This window comes from Lichenostomus cassidix, chromosome 1 (genome assembly GCF_008360975.1).
Source record: "Lichenostomus cassidix isolate B80296 chromosome 1, HeHo_3.0, whole genome shotgun sequence".
Classification (NCBI taxonomy): domain Eukaryota; kingdom Metazoa; phylum Chordata; class Aves; order Passeriformes; family Meliphagidae; genus Lichenostomus; species Lichenostomus cassidix.
In genome coordinates this window covers 48,265,252-48,287,621 of record NC_139479.1, presented here as the reverse complement: position 1 = coordinate 48,287,621, position 22,370 = coordinate 48,265,252, and the positions used below count along the sequence as shown (strand labels likewise).

General features: G+C 40.3%; 1 protein-coding gene across 3 annotated transcripts in view; it reads left to right on the top strand.

Annotated features, from left to right (window-relative positions):
- Window positions 1-7,087: 7,087 nt before the first annotated feature.
- SLAIN1 (SLAIN family member 1) overlaps window positions 7,088-22,370 on the top strand; it is a 49,655-nt gene continuing 34,372 nt past the window's right edge. For all 3 annotated transcript variants that reach the window (XM_085058037.1, XM_085058047.1, XM_085058028.1), the window contains exons 1-2: window positions 7,088-7,671; window positions 10,800-10,939. In XM_085058037.1, coding sequence (XP_084914163.1) covers window positions 7,229-7,671; window positions 10,800-10,939 — 583 coding nt within the window. In that variant the 5' untranslated portion in view covers window positions 7,088-7,228. The remainder of the gene's footprint in view (window positions 7,672-10,799; window positions 10,940-22,370) is intronic.

Below are 22,370 nucleotides of genomic sequence, written 5' to 3'. Positions count from 1 at the left end.
TGACTGACATCTGTGGAAAGCTGAAGGAAGGAGCAGTATTTTTTCTGCCTCTTCCAATCTAGTGAGAGACATCCCAGCCACCCAGTCCGAGAAGGGCACATCCTTGGAGAACTGTGGTTTCTGGGTTTTAATTTGGAGATCACTAGGACTATTTTAAAAACTCCCCTGCCTTCTAATTCAGAATCAGTCTCCTCAGAAGGAACATAAATTAAACAGGGAGTGAAGATAGCAGGCACATTGCTTCTCATAATGAAATTGGAACAAACACAAGGAAAAGATCTAGTTGAGAAGAATATACTCTTTTTGTAATACCACAATTCATACATCCTTCATCAATCCAGGGAATGTATTCAAGAAATACCTTTGCTGTACTGCATTTCTTCTATTTCCATATTGTCCCAGAAAGGGCTGACTTTAGACCAGCTCTCCCCCAACCCTGGAAGTGTGTCTGACGTTGATTGCACATCTCCAGGGTAGACAAAAGGTACCCAGAGAGGGAAAGACTGACAGGTCCATCACCACCTGCGATAGATCCATCACAACCTGGACCCAGGAGTTCTGGCACAGCAGGAGGAACGGCAATGCGTTTTATGCCAGTCTAGTGATGTTGCAGGAAAGATCTCAAGTACTCTGCAAGTTATACAGTTTATGGAACAGAGGGTCTAGAAAAAATGTTTTGACTTAGGTTTTCTAACTGTACCTCAATTACCCTCTAGTTATCTTTGCCATTTTATTGTATATTTTGTGATTGAGTATGTTATAGATTGTGCAAAGACAAGATTTTACATGCTAGGATTTTTTTTTTTAATCCCATCTGACAGTAAAAACTAAATGGCAAAAATATTCATGCTGGATATATCTGCTGGATATTCAGCAGATATTTTTGCTTGGCCAAACTGAACCTGGATGAAAGTTCAGGTACTTATTTTTTTAAACCATTCCCTATCTGAAAACCTAACACACCCACTTTAACACCAGAAAAGCCTTTCAAGCAACTGCAAATTTTCCATGCTCTTGTGACATGGTACCACTGAGACGTGCCTTCTCAAACACTTTTACTGCTGGACAGAGGGGTTTTTGTGTTATTTTATTTTTCCTACATACATCACATACCCAGTGCTATGCATATTGCTGTTTATTTTTTTAAGATGATATCTTCTAAACCACTTTGCAGGATCATAAAGCCTTGAGCCTGTTGGCCTATATTTACTAATATTTTGCAAACTGTAAAAATCACATATCCACATGATGGACTTGCTAGCATGGATCGCAATTATTTTCCACTTTTTTGCAAGGTTGATGAATTTATTGAATTTTTTTCCCCAACTGTGTGCAAATACACAAAAGCAAAGATGACAGAAGATGAATAAAAGGAAAAAAGAGGAAGAAAAAATCATGACCAGAATTAGTTGAATCATTTGGTATCTTCATGTCACCAAGAAATAAGGCATTTTTCCTGAATCAACTGACACTGTTTCCCAAAGATAAGTCTAGCTGAAATCTGGGGTCTTGGCAGAAGGTGTGTCCTGGATTTTTAGCCTCCTGGGGAGAAGCTGTATTTCTGTTACTGTGATCTTCAGCACTTCACACTCAAATGGCCTCTCAAAAGCTTTCACACTCAAAAGCTTTACTCTTACATTACCAGCTTGTTTATTAACAACCTTGAACACCAAATCTCCCCCTCAACCTTCTCTTTCTTATTCATCAGCGGTAAACCAAATTATACTCTCCAATATACCTGTATACTGGAGACAATGTAAATATTCAAACTTCTTTGAAAGTCTAATTAGCCTTTGTTATCAATGAAGACTCATTAGAAAGAAACAACCCATCCTGATTTGCAAGATTCAGGCTGATGATTTCCGTTTACAAGAAAGGGAAGGGATGGGAAAGGGGGCACTAAAGCATTTGAAGGAGTGATTTGATAACAGTCAAATAACAGTCCATTGAACTGGAGCTGTCATGGATAATTCTGTCTAGATGGATCTACAAACTAGCAGACCCTAAGCTTAATTCACAGATAGTATCTTTGGATACCATAAGGACTGGTTTTCTGGAGCAATTTGAGCTCACTGAAATGATGCAATTTTGGAATTGTTCCCATAGTAAATCCATTCTAATGGTGATTACAATGCACTTCAATTTAGTATCAATTAAATAAGAAAGAAGTCCAAAGGAATCATGGTAGTTCAGAGAAGGAAACAGCATTGAAAAAGAGAAAGTCAATTACCATGAAACTAGCAACAGCTAGGAAGTCAAAACATTTGCAAGACACATACATAGAATGAAGAATCCGTGCCGTAACTTCAGGAAAATGTTTAATTGCTCAAATAATGCAGAGTAAATGTATAAATTTAACAATAACAAATGGCTAGGTCTAGGTAGTATCTATGCAAAAACTGTATGGCAGCTCAAGTGTGACATTGTTGAAGTTCTCACAAACATCTACTCTACTATTCAAAGCAGGCTTGGTCCCAAACAAACAGGAAAAATCAGCTGGGATGCCAGACTTGAAAAAAGCATGAAAACTGCTATAGGGAACTACATTTCAGTTAGTCTGATTTTTTTTATCAAGCCAATATTTACAAATTAGAATAAATAACACAAGCATCTGGATATGTATGATATATTGGAGGAGAGTACACACAGATATTTTTTAAAGCAGGGCATGCTCATGAATACATGAGTGTTTCTGAAGAAGCCACTATGCTTTTGGTTAAGCTGATTTCTTTAACTGAGTACATCTGGCTTTATAGGAAAACATGTAGTGAGACTAGAAAGAAAACAACGGGTTAGAAAATGCCGTTTTCATTATGGAGTGGGACAGGAAACAATGGGAGGTTTGGCCTGACTTCTATGGGGATAAGGCTATATAAATTAGGGCTTGTCAGATGGGAAGAGAAGTATCTGAGTTTTATATAGTCATGAATGACAAAGAGAAGCTGAATAGAGAATGATTAATCATTCTGTCTTTCTCAGAAAACCAGAACTAAGGGACACCCAATTAAATTACTAAGCAGCAGATTTAAAGTATATAATAAGAAGTAGTTTTTTTAACAATACATTATTAAATTGCAGCTCTAATTGCCACAGGGTGTTTTAGAGCCCCAATGTTTAAGTGGTTTAAAAATGGGTCTCAGCAAATGGAATATTATTACACACTGGTCGCTATCAAAAATAAATGATCCAGATGTCCTGATTCAACGACTTCTGAAAGATGGAAAACATCCTCAATATTTTTCTTGTTTCTGAGATATTTTCTTTACAAAACTACTATCAGCCTTTGCTAAATGCAGAATACTGGACTGGATATCCTAATAGTGCTTCTATTTTTATAAAACTAGTTTCACAGTCATTTTTCAGACTGGAACTGCACTTTAAAATAATCTCACCAGACTTGGAGTTTACTGTCCATGCTCTGACCTTATTGTTACACATCTTTTGTATAGACCAGACTGGATTACTGCAATTAATTCTTTACTGGCTTGCCTGAAAGGCAGATCCAGCCTGCAGCTATTGCAGCATAAAGCAACAAGCTTATTACCAGAAAAGAGCAGATGGGATTTGCGGACTTCCTGCTTCTTTGTTCTCTGCATTGGCAGCCTATTAGTAACTACACTGATTCAGTAATTCCTGCTATAGGATACTGTGTAAGTAGCATCCTATAGTAGATTTCTACTGATTTAGGGCATATAATTTCTCAAATCCAGGAGTAACAGATTTCATGGGCACATTAGGATGTTTGGGGTTGGCGTTAAACACATTTTATGAAGTGCCTTAAAAGAAGAATGGAACCCTCAAGTCTTCAGTGTGGTTTGTAAAGTTCTGATGAAGTTCTGGGTGGATAAAACTCATCAGCTATTGCTGGGATACTGAATGGAACTCATTAACAATTTATTAGTAATGTCAATATTGGGAGGAGAATAATTTATTTATTAGTAGTGTCAATATTGGAAGGAGAATAATTTATGCTTAAAAAACCCAACAATTATGTTAACTATTTAAATTACTAAAATGTTCAAATCACCTTTGCAGTAGACAGACCAGCATGAAAACCATGGGACAGTGTGTCCCTCAACATACATTTTACCTGCCAGCATCTCTGTGTGAAGCTACGTTATTAGTGGAATTCTATGTTAGTGAAATTACAAGTACACTTAAAATAGAGCAACAAATACAACACAGAGAAATGCATTTTTACTCTTTACTAGATCCACTTGTACAGGAAATGCCTGGAAAAAAGACAGGGTCTCTCACACTGCCTGTGAGCATTGTAGTTGAAGTATGCACAACTTCAAGCTGCTTTCTACCCATACCACTGGATGGAAATCAAGCTTAAAGCAGTCCCAGTCATGGAAGAGCCAACCTCTGGACCATTTTCTTGGAGATGAGATGTCTGTGATCAATTCATCTGTCTGGAAAAGCTCTTGCACCCATGCTAAGGCATGATGCCCAGTCCTAAGCTTTTTCTCTCTGGCAACTGAGTTCTGAAATGAATGTCTGTATGCATCATTTGTGTAGTTGGCACAAAGAGTAGAGGGCATTTGAAAATTTGCAACTACATAACTGAGGACAAGCATTCCCATGATGACTCTTAAGATCCTGTGCTATGTTGCTACATGTATGTAGCATCATGCTGTGTATTCAAATGTGTCTCCTGATGTATCTCCAAACTGGTATCTGCATCAATATGTTTTTAATGATGCAATATCCAGACCACACTGTCACATTCGTGTTCTGACAGCTGAAAACATCAGATACCCATTTATTGGGATTTTTTTTGTTGAGCCACTAAATGACTTTGCTTCCCTGGTTAAAAAAAAAAAAAAAGTAATTCCTTAATTATGAATCTCTTTTGAGTATTTCACAGAATCATCAAGGTTGGAAGAGACCTTTGAGATCATCTCATCCAACCATCAACCTGGCACCCCTATAATCAGCCCTAAACCATATCCCCAAGTGCCACTTCCAGACCTCTTGAATGCTTCCACAGACAGTGACTCCACCACCTACCTGGGCAACTTATTCCAATGCCTAACTACTCTTTCAGTGGAAAAAAACCCAACTGTAACTGAACCTCCACTGCCTTGTTGCAACCTCCAGCACCAATAGTCTCACAAACTTCTTGGCTTTTTTTTTTTTAATTTTTTTCATTGTATGCTAGTGATGTATAATACACTCAATATTACATATGCTGCTATTTCATCTTTTTATATCACTTTGCAATCTTACTGGATTAACAATGCACTTCTAAGAATTAAGGCTAGTACCTTACTAGTGATAACCAACTGAGATACGCATTTTGTCTGGGACTAAACATGTTGAAGCTCAATTCTCCTTTTACTTGTGGGAATAAACATTACTGCTATCTGTAGTAGTGAAAACTGCATTCTGTTACTCACTCTAATAAAACATGGCAGAATTGGGGCCAGATGGTTATTACACTCTCAATTTTCCCCCTTCTCTCTTCCAAAGGGACGGAGGAGACACAACAGAAGTTTTGGATTAAGTGCTATCTGGTTGCAAAGTAGTGCACCTAGAACTGTATTTACTCTCTTCCCTGATAAAAGTTACATCATCTGGAAGTCAATGCTTTGTGCTCCACTCTAGCTTCCTTTCTAGTCATTCTTACAGGACTGGTTGTTAGTATTTATACAGCAAGAATGCTTGAAAGACTGACAAACAATAGTGCTGTTGTCCTATGAACGTGCAGAAGAAAGTTTCTAGATTATTAACAAAAGAGAGGAAATCGTGACAGGCTGGATTATTTCAAAGTTGACTAATGCTCTGAACAGAGAATCAGTGTCTGTTCTTCCTCTCAGCAGAAAACTGAGACAGCAACACAGCACAGTGAAGGCAGCAGTGGCTGATAGTGCTACTGCTCTGCCTAAAGCTGATGCTCAAGAATTGGGTAGTGACCAACCAACAGCTATTATTAGTGGGTAGCCGAGCAACTTACACACTTAGACTCACAGAATCATTTAGGCTGGCAAAGACATCTAAGATCACTGAGTCTGTTAACCCAGCACTGCCAACTCCTCACTAAACCATACCCAAGTGCCACATCTATACAGCCTTTAAATACTTCCAGGATGGTGACTCAACCACTTCCCTGGGCAGCCTGTTATAATGCTTGACAACATTTTTGGTGAAGGGATATTTCATAAAATCTAATCTAAACCTCCCCTGACTTCATGGAGGTTTGTTCCCAATTTGTTATCAGAGTCACAGGAGACTTAGGACTGTGACTTAGAAGGTTCTCCCTTATAGCTGTAGCCGGAGGAAGGGAACTCAGCGAGGATTGTGTGATGGCTGAGCTGTGTTGGGCAACACTGAATCTCTGTTCATCTCCTTGGTGACAGGAAGGGACACTAGCAATGGCTTCTTTCAGTGGTGGGCAATGAAAGACAACATAAAAACACAACCGTAAGTGAACATTATTCTCTCTCTCTCTCAAAGATTTGCAAGCTATAAGCCCACCTATGTACCTGTGTTAAGGAAGACGTTTCAATACGAGGGCATCTTTCACCTCAGGGCTTGTCCTATACACAACCAATACACAGCTCCGTAGCTTTCTGCAATGCTCGGTTCATCTTTGCTTCACCACCAACCTTCAAAAACACGTCTCTTTCCTCCTTTTGAGCCCAAACTCCCAGAATCAGCACGTTTCAAACCCACAAACGGCGGCTTTTGGCTGAATTAGCTCCTTTCAAGCCCAACAAAGCCTCTATTTGTGATTCCCATTCCCCTCACACTCTCAATCTGCATAATTACAGCCCAGGCAGCAGCAGGCCCTAATTGCACAGCTCACGAGAGGCGCGGCGCGCTGGGCCGGCTCCAGCCCGCGGGCGGGGCGGGGCGGGGCGCGGCGCGGAGGGTGCAGCGGGGGAAGGCACTTGTGTTGGAGCACCCGGGGCTCCCCTCGGAGGTGCCCCCGCCGCCCTTCCCCGGGCCGGGTGGCAGGGGCGCCGGGCGGCTCTTTGTTCCTGCCGAGTGCGTGTGCGCGGCGCTCGGGTGCCGGAGTGGGAGGGGATCCCGCCCTCGCCGCCGTTAACGGGAGCGCAGCGGCGGAGCGGAGCGGAGCGGGCCGGGCGGGCGGCAGGCACAGCGGCGCAGGGCCCGGCGCTGCCAGCGGCGCTCCCCGGCGCTCCCGCCTCCCCCGGGGGCTGGGCGCTGCCCTCCGGCGGCGCAGCGGAGCAGGTGCTGACGGCGGCGGCGGGCCGGCAGGATGGAGGCTGCTTTGCTGAAGCCGGCGATGATGGCGGAGGTGAAGGGGAGCGGCGCCGGCTCTGCCGTCAGCGCCGAGCTGGAGGTGAAGAAGCTGCAGGAGCTGGTGCGGAAGCTGGAGAAGCAGAACGAGCAGCTCCGGAGTCGCGCCGCCGCCGCGGTGGCCACCGGCCCGCCCAGCCCGCACCTGCTGCTGGCCCCGCCGCCGGCCCCGGGCGGGCTGCGCCCCGCCAGCCCCCCCGCCGCGGGCCCGCCGTGCCTGCCCAGCCCGGTGCCCACCCTGCTGTGCCCGCCGGAGCCCCTCGCCTACTTCAAGCCCTCGCCCGGGCCGCCGGCGGGCGGCGGGCAGGAAGGCGGCGGCGCTCCGGGGGCGGCGGCCACGGTGCTGGACGAGGTGGCGGTGCTGGAGCTGGAGGACGGCTGCGGAGAGAACGAGGATACATGGTACATGCGGCTCGGCCCTGCCCTGCCCCTCGCCCCGGCCCGGCTCCCGGACCCGCGGTCGGTCGCCCCCCGGCCGGGCCTCCCGCCGTGCTCTCGCGGCTCTGATTAGCGTTAGCCCCCAGATCCACTTGCTCTCCCTGCTTAGACTGAAATCTGCTTTTTTTTTCCCCCTGTTTTTTTCCCCTCGCTCCATCCCCCTGCCCACGGTGCGGCCGGTGTGCGTGGCCTGCCGAGCGGAGGGCCCGTGTGCGAGCGCGGCTCGGGTCGGAGCTCACCGCCCGGGCGTCGCGCCCTCCGCGGGGAGCACTGCTCGTTTTCCACCCCGAGCGAGATCGCTCACATCTCAGCCTAGTTTCGGCCTCGTGTTTACATAAGGAATTAAAAATAGCGGAATTTCGTTCCGGGAAAGCCTTGATCTGAGCAGCGCTGCCTCCTCATCCTAAAATCTCTGCCAAATTGTCTCCCATCTTCAGGGATTTGGGAGGGCTTTTGTCTTCTAGGCATTGATCTAAAGTGTTGTGTATCTTAGGCGCCCACGTAGGTCCAAAAGGCACGGCAGGGAGCTAGTAAATGGAATAAATCGGAAATGAATAGCAAATGAATAAAGCAAAAGCTAAAATTGACCTGGAGGAATGGTTACACTCCCGCAAAAACAAACAGAAGGGGAGATTGCGAGGTAGAGATGTAAGTAGATCACTAAGGCTAGTCTTTCAAAACCTGTTTTAGCAACGTGGACGAACATCGTAGGGACAGTGCTGGAATACTATCTTGGCTGCGTAAGCATGTGGAACGTAATTGATCCTCAATTGTTTTGAAGTGTCAACAGCAATATAGAGATTACCTATATTTAAATAACAGTTTAAAGTATCTGCCTAAGCTTCCATGTAGGTTTTTTTAAAACTAGGTTAGTTTTTGAATCAAGTTAGTGTCAGAATAAAATGCAATATAAAGAAGCTGTGTTCAGACATCCTTAATTTTGGTAGTAGATAAAGGGTTCAAAAATTTAAATGTCAGAAATGTTTTTGGTTGTTTGTTTTATGTGCTTCATGGTACACAATACCGTGTTTCTGAAAATTGATTTTGAGAGTCATGTACAAATTGCTTAGAAATCTTTGTCAGTATTGCTTCATTGTTTATGTGGTTGGGCTATGCAAGGCTGGTTTGGATTTGTCAGTCCAGACTTAGATCTAATTTTACATTGGTTCTAGCTTCTAGTTTTCCTAGCATTAGAGAATATCAAATTTGTTTGATAATGCCCTGTTAAACAAAATGCTTTCTTTGTTTACATTTTAGAGTGGTAGACAGTCATCGTTGCATTATGTGCCATAGTAAAATTTCCAGTCTGATTTCCTCCCTTGGAGCAATCCTAGATTTGGGTACCAAAATTTACCTTTATGTCACACATGTATTTGTCTGCAGGCAGAATTTCATGACAGGGATTTTTTAACAAATTTATTCCACTAAGAGAGTTGTTTCAGCTGTTGAACGTTTTTAGTTCAAGGCTAAATCTTCGTCATTGTCCATGAAAGGTCAGGCGTGTGATGTCAGTTGCTTGGGGCTTTTTTGTAATGTCAGTCTTTAAAGCAAATTGCGATCTGGAAAGCCAAAGCCTTCAGTGCATATCCTAGTTGTTGATTGCTAATTTTAGGCCTTAAATACCTTTAGTTTTTTGTGTTTTGCTTGCTTTTTTTTTGTTTTTGGGTTTGTTGATTTGGCTTTTTTAACTGCAGTTACAAAAAAACAAACTCCAAACCAACCAACCCTGTGGAACTGCAGACAAGTCAAACTACTTTGTAGTGTTCAGCTTCATCTTTTCATAGGAAGGTCTGATCATCAGTCACATGTTTAGCTTTTGAAGCACTTCTGCAGGTTCACAGGAAACCTGAAAGGTTTTCTTTCCTTTGCTTTTTGGTTTTCTCGGTGTCACTTTTTAAAATATGTGGTCGGGCACTGCAGGAAGTCTGGGGAAATGAGTTCTCTCTTCAGAGCAATTCAGTAGTTGATCTCTGCTGGGATTTCCAAGAGAGATAGATAGGAATCACAGCGAGGATATTTATTCCTTGTGAACCGGATAGACAGTGCTGATTGACTTCAAAGGCAAAACTCCAGGGAGCAGACACTGGAGAGGGGTTGCTCTGGCGGGCTTTGCGTAGCTCTTGAGCTGAAACCATGAAGGTGAAAGGCTGCTGCTACCTTTAGTGACCCCCTGAGGGGCAAAACCCTGTTTAGTTTTTGGTCTTGCCTTTCACTCCCCCTTTATACAGGCCAAATCCGTTGCAATCTGTGGAGTGTTTTTCTGGTGCCTTGAGAATCTGCCTGTGGCTGTCCCTAGCCCCATCTCTGGGAGGTGGTCAGGCCAGGGAACCACGAGTCATCTCCAGCAGACAAGAATAGTTTGCTTCCTGGAAGATTTGCACTCTCCCAGGTGAATTGGCATCTGCTGTGCTAATCTGTCAGGGCGACAGCAGCAACCTAGATCTCAGCCTATAGAATTCTCCCATGAAATCTGCTTTGAACCCTGGTTTCCTGATGTGCAACTGATTGGTTGCCAGTTCTTGTGTGAGAATAATGCACGTACACTAGGTTTTCTTGCATGTGTTTTTTTTTTCTTTTCTGCTGGCGTTGAATTTTGAAAATAGATTTTCATGGTTTCTTATTGAATGTTTTTTAATCATTACAAATATGACTTGAACAACATCTAGTTCATCTGGGTGAAGAAAAAATCAAATGCTGAAATTATCTAAATCTCCAGTAACAATAAGTATAGGGGAAAACAAGAGCACCTTTGGTGTGTGTACAGCACTTTACACATTTGAACTTTGGGCAGTGCTGAAATTCAGACAATGGTAATGATTAGATAGAGCACTTTAATGTGAAATCTACTTGAACTTTGTTTGGACATGCCAGACCCATAGCGTTAATATTTTGCCACCTCCTTTTCTGAGGAGGGACAAAGGAAAACTAATGTAAACTCTTTTACTTCAGAGTATGTATTTTTTTAATTAGATATCCCTTTGCAGGGCTTTGCATGTTATAAATTATTAGTGAAATAATAGGAAAGTGTGCTTACAAAAACAAACTTCCAAGTATTGCATATCTTGCTGATACTTCTGTGTATTTTGGTTAAGGTTATACGTCTTGCCTACCAAGACTCACACTCCTCAAGAGAAATCACTGAGTCCTCTGCAGTGGTGCAGGCGTGTTCTGGATCATCCAACTCCTGAGATAGAAGCTGCAAAACGTTCCCTATGCTTTAGATTGGAGCAAGGTAATCTTCTTTCTTCAGGTTCTTTATTAGGAGGTTGGCATTTTTGGTCTGATGTTTCACTTGTCTTTGGTGTTTTCACAGTTAGTAGGCTCTACACATGGCAGACATGCAGTTTCTTCCTATGTATGCAAGTCTTCCTTTACTACATAAATGCTAACAAATGTTTGAATTTTTTCTTCTCTGATCATGTAATTTTTAAAGTGTTTGCCTCCTTTGTTACCCATTTTTTTCTCCGGCACTTGCTGTTCTAACATGACAGTTTTCATCCATGGCTTAAAATAGGGAACCTCCTGGCAAGGAAATGTTGATGCTACCTTTACTAATTACATGTCTGTTGAGGTTTGAAAAAGGGTGCTTTTTGTTTTTTGTAAAGTCAAAATTACTATGGGACTATAATTCTTTAAAGGCCTTTTTATCAACACCTAATGTAGAGCCAGAACTTTGCTAAGTGTAGGGCACATTAAGAGCTGTAACTTGCATGTTGTGCTGTTTTGTTGGTCTCTGTGTAATCTCAGGTACTGGGAATCAGTCTGATGGCTGTTTAGAGCCTGTAAACTTGCAGAGTTATATCTGTGTGCACTGACTTTTAAGTAAACACCAGACAGCATTTTTTTTAGTTTCTTAGCATCTGGGGTCTCATTAAGATTGTATTAAGTCTTGTTGAAGAAATCAATTACGGGAGGATATTAAGGTTTATAACTCACTAGGAAAGAAGAAGAAAATGAGCAATACAGGAAGATGACAGAAGAAGGAATAAAGCTAATGACAGCATGAACATATGGCTGTAAAAGTTAGGTACAGCTATCATTAAGAGAGATTGAGCATGTTCTTGTATGCTTTGGAGGATATGGCTATCTGTGGTAAGTCTTATCCAAAATCAGACATTTAACTCTGAAGGCATCTCCCTCTTTGCACTGACTATAAAAGGTGCTACAATGATTATTGCTCTAGAAATATTTAGTTGAGCTTATTTGCCTGAAGTTACGTGGGCCAGGCTGTGGTTCCTATATTGGTAATCATCCCACCTAGTTTTAGGGTGGAATTTACCTCGTTAATTGAGTATCTGAGTTCACATGTCTGTAGGGTGTGCTGAGTGTCCATGCTTAACCATCAATGGATGTTTTGTCTGTAGAATCTGAGGAATCTGGAGCTGCTCAGGTGGCAAGGTTTGGGTGTTGACTGTAGAACAAATTTAGTAGCTGTTTCGAGTCCACTGACAGTAGTGGGTGCTTGGCACTCAACCCCATCTGCTCACCTGAAGGTACATCTGTGTGGTGTTGGGCATCCAACAATGGAGCTCAGTCTGGTGTAGAAGCTCTGTTTAGATTGGCCAACATAGGTAGGTATCTAGTGCCTTTTGAGGGGGCTTGTTACCTTGGTTTCTATTCAGGACAGATGCAGACCTCCCAAAGGTCCTGTGCTGCTTCTACTATCCTTTAATGATACCTTGGCCCTCCCGAGGGCCTCTTGGGTGGGCAGGCACATCTGAGTGTGGACAATTGAGTCAAGCCTGTAATGTCAGTGTAGAAACAAGCAAGAGGACTATGTGACCTATTTTTGCCTTACAAGGATGTATTTAAATTGAACAGGCAATAAAGGTTTCAAATTAAAATGATTCTCTGGTTGTCAGTTCAGTTTCTCTCTCTGCAGAAGTCACAGCAAGTGACATATGTCACCAGGTTATGTTGACAATGAGTTACTCTGATCCATATGTTCTACTCATGGCAACTGATTCATGAATTTCCTGAGCTCTGTAAAAAGTTTCTGAGAAATGACATGCCATAAATAAAACCTGTTATGGGAGCAGTATGTTCAGGGAGGGAATAGACTTGTGTTTATATTGCAGCAATTCTTTGGTAAAATTGCTTTAATTAATAATTCAGTTAGACTTGATTAACTCTGGTATTTCTAAATACTTTATTTTAGCACCTGTACCTTTACAAGTAATACATAACAAGCAAATGTCATCCTTCTTACTCTAACTTTTTAGAAGTTGGTTTCACAATATTTATTTATTCCTTAGTTTTGCGACCAAATGTGATAGTTTTGTAAGGATCTAATAATTCTGTTTTTGAAGTACGACAAACTTTCTGTGACATGATTTTCCTCTGTTTCATTTTGCAGTACATTCAATAAGTAATATACATGTATAAATATGTATACATAATTCATACAAATTTTAAAAGTGACTTGGTAAGAATAGCATTCTTCTTTCCTGGTACTAAAGTTTCAAACTTCGTACTTGTAAGTTGAAGAGTGTTTTCCCTTTCTAGCCATATGCCTTGCAAGGGCATTTTCAAGGCATTTTAAAATCCAGTTGTGCCTCTTCTGCTTGGCCCTTGGTCAGTGGTTAATATTGAAATTCTTGAGAACTATTAAATGTGTAGTCAAAAACCATTTATAGTATGCCAAAGTGTGATTTCTGAAATGGCTTATCTGTAGAATTCGCTTAGTGATTTTGTCCATGGTGCATTAGCCAAAAATTAAACCAGTTTAGTTGTCATAGGTCTTTAGGCACTACAGTACACATGGAAATAAAAAGCAGTAAAAATTGACTTTTGACTGCAAAGTCAGCATATCTGAATAAGTTCATGCAGAGAGAAGAGCTGTGAGCGAAAAGAAGTAAAAATTTTGCCAGCCAGTTTGAGTTGTAACTAATTCTTGTTCTCTTACTAAGATTTTTTTAATCCTGCTGTCATTTATTCCTGCTCATGTGAATTTTTCTTACTACAGTATATCCTCATTTTCATAAAAGTTTTCATTTGGTTTTTGAAATATCCCAACATTAGAATATCTCACAAGGCTAAAAGTCTTGTGAGAGACTTCTGCCAAAGCAGTCCAAGGCAGTGAAATAATCCAATAACTACTTGCTCTTTCAGACTAGAAAATGACTTGAATGGTGGTATTTTCTTTTCACTTTGCTGTGCTCACCAGCCTGTTTCTTTTCTAGTGAAAATGTCTGTTTTAAGTATTTAATGGTGGAAGTTCAGAATTCATCTTGGCATAAATCCTAAAGGTTTGTTATAAGCACAGAGGTGGTCTCTGGCAGGTGGTTCTTCTGTGAACCACTGTGAGAACTTGGACAAGCTTCTCAACATTCCTCTGGTCTGCCACTAAGTAGGTAAAGCTTTTATAATGTTTATAATGAACTAGGCTTATTGCAAACCCTGTTTCTGTGGATTAAGCATGCTAGCTTTAAGGAGGATAAAAGTTAAATGTAACCTCCTATGATAAGATCTTTGCTTGCAATCATTCCTGTTTTCCATGAGCAATTACAGTGTTGAAGTAATATTTGTTTGTTGTTAGTTTCAGTTGTTTTATCTCTAAATATATCCAGGGCTGGCCTGGATCACATCTTTCTTCTTGCTCTTTTTCAGTTATCCTTTGTTTGAAACCTTTCTGGTTTGTTACGCTTACAGCAGTTCTCTCTCTGTTGTGGGGTCAGTTACTTCACTGTTTGGATTTTAATCTTGCTATTTTATTTTTTTAGGTTAATTGAAGTGAAGAGTCTTAGCGGTGTGGTAAAGCCGCTTCTGTGTTTTCTTGGCAGTAGTTGAAGATGTTGGGACATATGTTAAGTTCAGTGGGCAGAGGGATGTGACATGTAAACTTCCTACCTGATGGAGATAGGTATAACCCCTCTGAAACTGATGAGATGGAGGTGATTGACGCCCTGGCTGAAGATACCCTGCATAATTTCACCTCTGCAGAAAGCTCTGAAGCGGGCGAGTGGATAAACTGAGGATTTAAGAGGCTTAGCAAGGAGTCAGTCTGTAGGAGCTCAGCTTTTATGCAGGGCTTCAAAGCATATCTCATCCAATTCAGCCTTCCAGACAGGAAGCTCTTCTTGGAGAATATGAAATATTGGCTAGATTCAGAGTTTGGCTTAGATGAGTTCTTATTCAAAAATACCATTTCAGATGTTTACAAAGAGTAGGCAACTGAAGTCTGTAGGTTTTGCAGTTGGCTGCAGTAGTTTATAATTTAAAGAGTAAAACTCTGTTTTGTTTCTTAAATTATTATTGTGCTTTGGGATGTATTCTGTTATGTCATCTGTGGATGATATGTTGTGAAGCAGATCCATTGCAGTTTCTCTCTATTGCTTATGATTCCGCAAAACAAAGATTGTCATTAGTGGAATTTATTCATTATTGTGCTGGATCCCAATGTTAAATGTCAGTTAAGGATGATGTCCAAACATAACATACCCAGAAGAAAAACTGGGAGGAGAAAAAACAAAGTGATTTATTTTAAAAGTACTGTGTTCTTTTTACCTGTTAAAAAACCCCAAAATACTGTAAATTAGAGCTGGTAGGGCCCCAGGCAGGAGGTTTTACCTAGATGCATAACTTGTGGCTTATGTAGAGAGAGGCATTGTTCTGTCCCCTTATCCTAATGCTCTTCCACTTTCTACAGGTTCACAGTGAAATCATTTAGTTTGGAATCTTAAAGATTCCATCACTTTGTCAGCTGTTAAAAACCACTGTCATAGGCAATTTTTATGCTGTAGTCTGTTAACACGAGAAGCAAACAGAAAATACTGTGAGTGGACAGAAGTTTTTATTGTTTGCTTGAGCTGAATCCAGTGCTGAACCAAAGGCAAGGTGGATTTTTTTTCTTAAAATAGATTTATTATTTTAAATTTTATTTGCTGTCCATTGATGGATCAGAGATGGGGGTTGTGATACTCAGAACTGGATTAATAAAATTTCATGTAGCTTTGCTTATATATAATGCAGGTTAGTTGTATGTAAAAAGCTTTTGAGGCAGGAAGTAATAATGTGCAGAAGCTTGCAGATGTTGTTTCCATCATAAATAAAATGTCTAAAGCACTAGAAGGAATGAAAAATATGGTATGAGAGGTTTGGTTCCTTTTTTGTTTCTGATAATAAAAAATGGTGAGCAATCATAGCTCTTATTAGCATCTTAGCATCTTTTGAAGAATATGATATCTTGAAGGTTAGGCTGCATAGCCATCTTCTGCTGCAGTACAAGCTTAGTTCTTGGAGTGCACCTATACAGGCACAGCAGTTACTTCCTAATAGATTTCATTTATTGGAAGAAACTTGTTGTAGCAGCTGCATAATTCCAAGCACTTCTTAGGCGTTTTGCAGATGCTGATATCACTGGATTTTCTAGCACAGCTGCTGAGGATTTGTGTATTTCATTTTGGAAGAACTCGGGTTTGATACTCTACTTGAATTTCAAACAGAGTATTTCTCTCTACCACTGTAACATTGCTACTTGGCAAGTACACTTGAAGATAGAAGTGTTTGGTTTAAAACTCTTACGGCAACAAATGCATAGAAGATCAGACACTTCATTTTTTATTAACTTCAGAGATCTCTTGCCTTTTTACTACAGCTCTTCAATATGATTTCTACTTTTTATTAAATTACAATATATGTACTGAATAAGAATTTAATTTTGTATTTGGGGACTGATTATTGTGCAGCTCATAATTATTTGCTTAGAAGAGAGTTCTGGTTGTCATTGCACTTGCAAGAGGAAGCTGAATTCTGAAATGTCTGTAAAGCTTGAGAGGTTGTGTTAGTTCTTGCCTCAGTTGAAAAGACACCCATCCCATTTTGTACTCTGTTTTTTTTTAATCCATGCTGACTACTGAGCTGGGATTATCATCTCATCGTGAGTGGTTAAACAGCTGAAAACACAGTTAAATTTTACGTGAGGATTTCAGTAGCTTTATTCTTACTAAAATAATTTATATTCACAATATAAGGTCAAAGCCTTTAATGCAGCGTGTGTCTAAAAGCAGTAGAAGTAGCATCAACACTGCTTTATGCTAAAAGTACAGACCCATTTACTATTACCCAGCATAGTACTAATCTCTGGGCTGGTTTCTGAAGTATACAACTACTTTCCTAGATAGAAATTAAAAAGAAACCTAGGTTTTAACAATTGGCTTGAGGGCACTTGAAAGCTTATCCTCTGGAGAGATTTTTTCTATTGAAACGAAGATTTTTTTCAAAACTGGACTCTTCTGGAAGCTGTCATTTCATTTTTGCTTCTGATAGTCTTACGTGTCTTGCTCACTGCTTGCTAGTCCCCAAATTATATTTACAGCTTTTGTCTTTCATGTTGGCTTTCTTCCACAGTCTGTTTTTGATGTCTGCAGAAGGGAGCTGGGAATAACATTTCAGAATGCAGACAAGTGTGATACATAGAGGTCGCACTGCTTCTTTACTAAAAGGTTTATTTCTGTATTTCCACGTTCAGGGAGCACTTTGGTTCTTTCCTTCATAATATTGCATCTTTTGCGAAGCTTTTGTTTGCACTGTTTTATGGCATGATCCTTAAGTATCTTTTGATTGGTTACTTCTGGGGTATCGTCTACAATCCTGTAAATGTGCCATACAGTCTTTCTTCCTGGCAGCTGACCATGCTTTCTAATAGATTAGAGAGAAGTTGATTATTTGCACTTGCTTTCCCAAGGGTTCCACATTCACCATCTCTGTTCATATTTCATGGAAAGAAGCCATTTACACCAATTATTTACTTTTACCTAAGAGTTTATGCAACAGTCAAAATTCTTTTGACTACCTGATTAATTAAGTGTAGTCAGTAAGCTCTGACTATTTGTGGGACATAGGCATTCACAGATATGCTTGAATTTTTTTTTTCTTTTTAAATGTTGCAAGACAAAAGATGAGTTAGTACAGATGATAGAGACATAGGAGATTATAAAGTTCCTAAGTGTTTTATATTGTTTTTCCTTCATGAATTTCCTTTAAAATACTATTGTCTTAATTTTACTTTTAGAATGGGATATTCTTGTAAAATTTTTAATTACAGAAAATGTTTTCTCAGGGAATATCCACCTTTGGTGAGGTCGCTAAGCCATTCTAAAAGTCTTTTGCGTGTGGCTTTATCAAACACGGTAAGGGAATGCTTCATTAAAAGCTTCACACTTAAAAAATCTGAGGAGAAGAAAGTAAAAGTATGCCTCTTGGACAAAATATTGTCAGCAAAAAAATAATTGCAACCTAGGTAGTTCCTGTTTTGCAAAAACATTTGCAGCAATTTCAAGATTACATTTTTGCTAATTTTAAAGGAATTAAGTCACAATATATACTGCAACAAGTTCTTGATTGTTTTATACTATGATTAGAGTATTTGGCTATGAGAGGTTGTGGATAGTGAAAGGGATAATGATTTTTAAAATAACACTGAGCTGGTAGCATAGGCATTTATTTGTTTTATCTATTTTATGTGTTTTTTAAATCTATTCTGTTGTTTTACCAAGACCAAAGAGGTATTGGATTATGTTCACTGGTGAATTTGAGTTACCATTACCACTTCTACAATGTAAAGTACATGTTAACCCAGCTGGCTGAGGTCAGACTGACCCCACTTTGTAGCACCAGAGGAATCTGTATGATAACACCATTTTGGGAGAGCTTTTTGTGTGAAAGCAGATGGCTGTTTGCTGAACTTAGTCAACCCTGTGTGACCCTCTAATGCAGAGGGGGTCATTGCACTTGCAGTCAGACTTGGAACAAACAAGTTCTCCTACTTCTGGAAAGAAAGCCAGCTTCTTTGTATTCACTTGTCTTTTCCCATTAGGTAGTACCAAGTACCTGTGTTGATTTTGCTGCCTGCCCTCTGTTAATTCAGGGTGAGAGGACCTGTACCTTGAAGTGCACAATTCTAAAATGGTTTCTCAGAGAGTTAGAGGTGGATAACTTCGAAGATATCCTCATGCAGTCAGATAAATTCCTCTGTAAGAGTTGCTGAGTTGTGCCCTGTGTTGCATAGGAGGGAAGATCAGTTGCTTTTTCTCAGTGTTGTCTGCAGTTGATGGAGGACAGATTGTTTCTGAGTTAAGGACAATAAGGATTTGTAAGAGCTCTTCCTGATACTAAATGTTATGCATAATTTCACTGAACTGTAGTCATTTAAGTTAAATACCTGGGAGAAACTATCTGTCCACTGATTCTGAAGAAGCTACAGGACAGGCTGTCCAGCCTGTCCTACTCCATTCTTAAGCAGTTGTGCGAACTAAGTCGGGAGATAGTAATTTCTCCCGCTAAATAGGAAAAAACATTGGAGTACTTAGCATCAAAAGGATTTACATGGCAATATTACTTTATATTTGTAACAAGTTTTGAATGCCCTCTGCATTTTACAAGAATAGCCCTGGTGCCTTTCATGCAGAGGTGGTTTCTCACTGTCTTCTTCAGTCATGGCACTTCAGACCTTGTTTATAATAATTTGTTTAGAAGCTAAGCTCATTCTCCAAAATGAGGACACAGGATGCTTGGGGATATTTTTCTGTTTTCACACACTGGTAGCTATCTGTATCTGTCTGTGAAGGGCACAAAAATCTTGTGCCACATTCCAATCACTGGTGAAATGGTCTAAGTTCTATTGTTGTGTCTGCTAGTCTTAAGTTAGATGCATGGATGCTGCTTTGTGTTATATCTGTATCACAGAGGAGCATCTGGGTGATTGAATCTTCCTTGGAAATACATTTTGTGTCTCAATTTCCAGCTTCAGACATGGAGCTGTTTCCCTTGTCTGACTGTAAGGACTTTGTTGTTGGGTCTCAGGTATTTGTTATATGAATTCTTCGAAAATGTAGTGGTCCAGATTTGTTCCACCTAATTTTAGGCTTGTATCTTGTAAATAATACATGGTTTAAGGTTCAATCACTTCGACTGTGATTCATTGATCGTAACAAGGGTGCTAGGCATAATTTGACAGGCTTTTGCATCCTTGAGGTATCTAGGTGGGCAGATGGGTATGATACAGGATCTGCCCAACAGCCTCACTTAACTGGACCAGCTGGAGCACCTAAAATGTCACTACATTCTGGTTTTAGACAACTGAATCACACACTTGTTGTTTTATGCTGAAGGATGGGTTCTGCTACAGACTGTAGGTATTTAAATGAGTCTGTCTACACATAGGCCCTTCTGTGGGTATGTATGCATTGTTTTGTCTTTTCTGTTTAGAATTGCTTTTTACATATGAAAAAATTTAATATGCACTTCCTATTGATGCTGTCATGTTGTAGAAGAGTCATCAGCACACAAGAAAGTAAGTGCAAGATCACTCGTGGTAAAAGTATGCCAGTGCAAGTTGACTTTAAGTAGTATTAGCTGCTTGCCACTTCATTTAAAATCACTTGATAATAGTGTAAAGATTTTTTTTTTTTCAGAAGTAAGCTCTTAGGGCTAGGGACTCTAATTTGTTTTAGTCTTTAGGAGTGGCTCACGTAATGTAGTTCCAATTTCATTTCACTCAAGGTCCCCAGTGTAGACTTAATAAAAGAGTAGGATTGAGTAGTAAGTCTTTAGAATTTTCATCTGACTGGTACTGTATTTTTTTTCATTATTATTTTGTTTTATTTTAGAGTTAGTTGGCACTTGATGTATTTGTGACTTTTGTCATCAGGCAACTTTTTCTTTATAACGTGTTTGAAGTCTTTTGTGAGTCCAGAGCAGGATTTTGTGGCCTGTAGTGTGTGGGTGATAGCAACTGAGTCATCCGTTGTGTTGCTGCCTGCAAATACTGAGGACTTGGCACAGCATCCAAACATCCTAATGTCCTTTCTTCCTGAAAGTCCACCATGTCCCCCAAGTAGCTCTGTGAAGTGCTAGCAGACCTTCTATAAGTTCTTTGTTCCTCTTTTCTAGCCCCTAGGAAAGCCAGGATACAGAGTGATTTGTAGGCCAGCCTGAAACCGGGCAGGGTGGAGTGAGCAAGAGAATCTTGGCTTCAGCCTGTTTCTCCATGGTGTCATCAGTTTTCTTTCTTGTCATTTGTGCTTCATGTATTGCAGTTGCATAGCCACTGTTCAGGCTGCCTCATGGTTGTTTCTTAAGAATTGTTGTATTTTGAAACATTGGCTGTGAAATACTTCACTGTAGTCACAAATGGATCTTTATAAGTATTAAAAAAACCCAACAAATCTCAGCTTGTAAGTAGGCACATATGTTCTTGTGTTGGGCATAGTCCAAAAAAAGGTTTTATTTATTTTTTGTCCATGTGAGTGCTGATAAATCTGGAATAATCATTTGGAAGAAATAAAATGTTTCTTTATGGAGAAGCTTGAGGAAACTGTATTGTCTCAAACTATATTGTCCAAGCCCATTTCTGCTTACTGTGGACATGACAGGTTCTGGTGATGGAAATGTTTAGAAGATGCTGCAGAGTACCTTTTATCCTGATGAGTAAGACGGGGTCAGAAGGATGTTGCAGCAAAGTAATAGTTGCACTGATGTTGCATCTGTAATTTGTGTGCTTTTGACTCTTGTCTCTATGCCATTCTCATGCTTTCCCTGTTGTACTGTGCTCTTGGGTGTTGATATTATACTCCTCTTTTCCTCCTCTGCCATCTTATACCTGTGTTGCTTTTGAGTGAGGAGCAAAGAATGCCTCTTTGTTGCATGCTTGTACAATTCTTGGTGCAATGCAGGTACATTTGGAAGGTACAAGCAAGGCAGTGTTTACTTAATGATACCTGGGATACTTGTTTACTTAATGATACTTGGGATACCTGATGAAATCACCCCAGGGAAGCTTAAATGTAGGAATGTGCTCTGAGTTACTGTCAGGAGACACTGGTCTTTCTCAAGGGAATATGAAGAGGCTAGTTTGCTTAACTTAAAAACTGTTGCAGAAGACCTGACCCCCATGACAATAATGGTAATGGTAATGATATTTCTATCAGACATCTATGCCCATTTCCTAGTAGTAATCTTTTGGTTAGTACTTCTTAATTTGGCTCATGGTTGGTGTTGAACCTTTATTCTCTGTGAGGATACATATTCCGAATACTATTATATTTGGCAGTCTGTTAAGTCTCTCTTAGAACTTTCCTTAATCATAAACTTTAATGAATTTTTTCCCCGATTGGTGTTTTAGAAGTGTGAAAAATCTGTTTCACAGTAGCTTTTATTTTTAAGTGCTTCATATATTTTCTCTGCTTTTGGTAATAGTGTTAACAGTTTCTCATGATAATCACATAACTGTGACATCTGCTATATTTATCCAAAAGCCACAGGGTTCCTGGAGGGTAATTACTGCTTTTGACCTTGATTTGAGCCTAGGTTTTAGGTTTTTCAGTTTGACTCAGTACAGGCAGCAGATATACTTGAACAAAGGAAAGGGAGTGTCGCATCCTGGAACAGGGAGTCAGAAGCCCTAAATGGAACGCTCTGGCAAAACCCTCCTGTCAGAAATTTAACCTGTGAATACAGATGGCAAGTAGATACAGTTGTAGGGGGAGCTATAATGTGTTTATGGGTGTTTGTTGGATGCAGGAGAATTTCAGGACTGAGCAGTAATGTTAGGAAAAGTGCAGTTTAGGGTTAATGTTGGACTAATTTTATCTTTTATGGGGTATCATAAATGATCAAGAGAGTTATATCCCAATAGACATATGTATTTGAATTCTACCTGGTAC